Consider the following 909-nt stretch of genomic DNA (forward strand, 5'->3'; position numbering starts at 1 on the left):
CGGCTTTACTGCGGACACGCCATACAAGAGGCGATTACGCGCCACGCAGCGAACATCTCAAATCGGCCCGGATGGGGGCCACGAAGGCCTCCGCGGCGTCCTCACTCTGTAGAGGCGAATTGTCAGACCCTGTGAAGGGTCGCGTTTCAGCGGGTATCAGCAAATGGCGCGAGCCTGACCTGACGGCGGCCATACCGGGAGCGGGCTGAAGCGCCCCGGACGTCCTGGCGGCCGTCCTCCCCCGGCTAATTGGAACAGCCATCCGTGTTTACATGGCGAACGAGTGTTGACCACACCAGCTCAGCGCTAGCATGGCCAGTTTATTGCAACAGTTTACTGGAGATCGATTATTGCACTGTCTGTCAAACAGTTGTGACGTTGAAATGTTTTAGGGACTATTCAACACGCCAGTACTCGCTGAACTGCGCGACAATTTCTAGTATGCTGCGTTGGTACAAGAGACAAACAAGTAACGGGTGAGTGCTACGCTTTTGCACAAAGTCGGTGTGCAATGCCTTGATCGCAAGGGTAGATCCAGAATCCCATGAGGTTTCATGTTAATACGATCCTGCACTCGGATCCCACGATCGTATCCTGTGATTTGTAGCGGAGCTGCCGGCGCATGTCTGGTGCACATGGATACGACGGTCGCTCTTATTCGCGCACCATGTTTTGCCCATGCAATGATACCATTCTTCCCAAGCCAGTTGTGTAATCATCACGTCCGTGACGTCAGTCTCTCGGCAGAGGCGCCTATATAGTCATAGACGGTACACGGCACCGCCGTAATCATCACGTCCGTGACGTCAGTCTCTCGGCAGAGGCGCCTATAGATGGCGTCATAGACGGTACACGGCACCGCCGAGACGTCAACCCAAAACAATCCCTGACAGTTTGAAAGCCACCATT

General features: G+C 54.7%; 1 protein-coding gene across 1 annotated transcript in view; it reads right to left on the minus strand.

Annotated features, from left to right (window-relative positions):
• Positions 1–34: 34 nt before the first annotated feature.
• Positions 35–909, minus strand: part of LOC119101450 (mitogen-activated protein kinase kinase kinase kinase 5-like) — an 8,523-nt gene continuing 7,648 nt past the window's right edge. The window contains exon 8 of the mRNA XM_037224795.1: positions 35–129. Coding sequence (XP_037080690.1) covers positions 35–129 — 95 coding nt within the window. The remainder of the gene's footprint in view (positions 130–909) is intronic.

Source organism: Pollicipes pollicipes, unplaced genomic scaffold, assembly GCF_011947565.3.
Source record: "Pollicipes pollicipes isolate AB1234 unplaced genomic scaffold, Ppol_2.1 Scaffold_2555;HRSCAF=2994_pilon_pilon_pilon, whole genome shotgun sequence".
NCBI classification, from domain to species: Eukaryota; Metazoa; Arthropoda; class Thecostraca; order Pollicipedomorpha; family Pollicipedidae; genus Pollicipes; species Pollicipes pollicipes.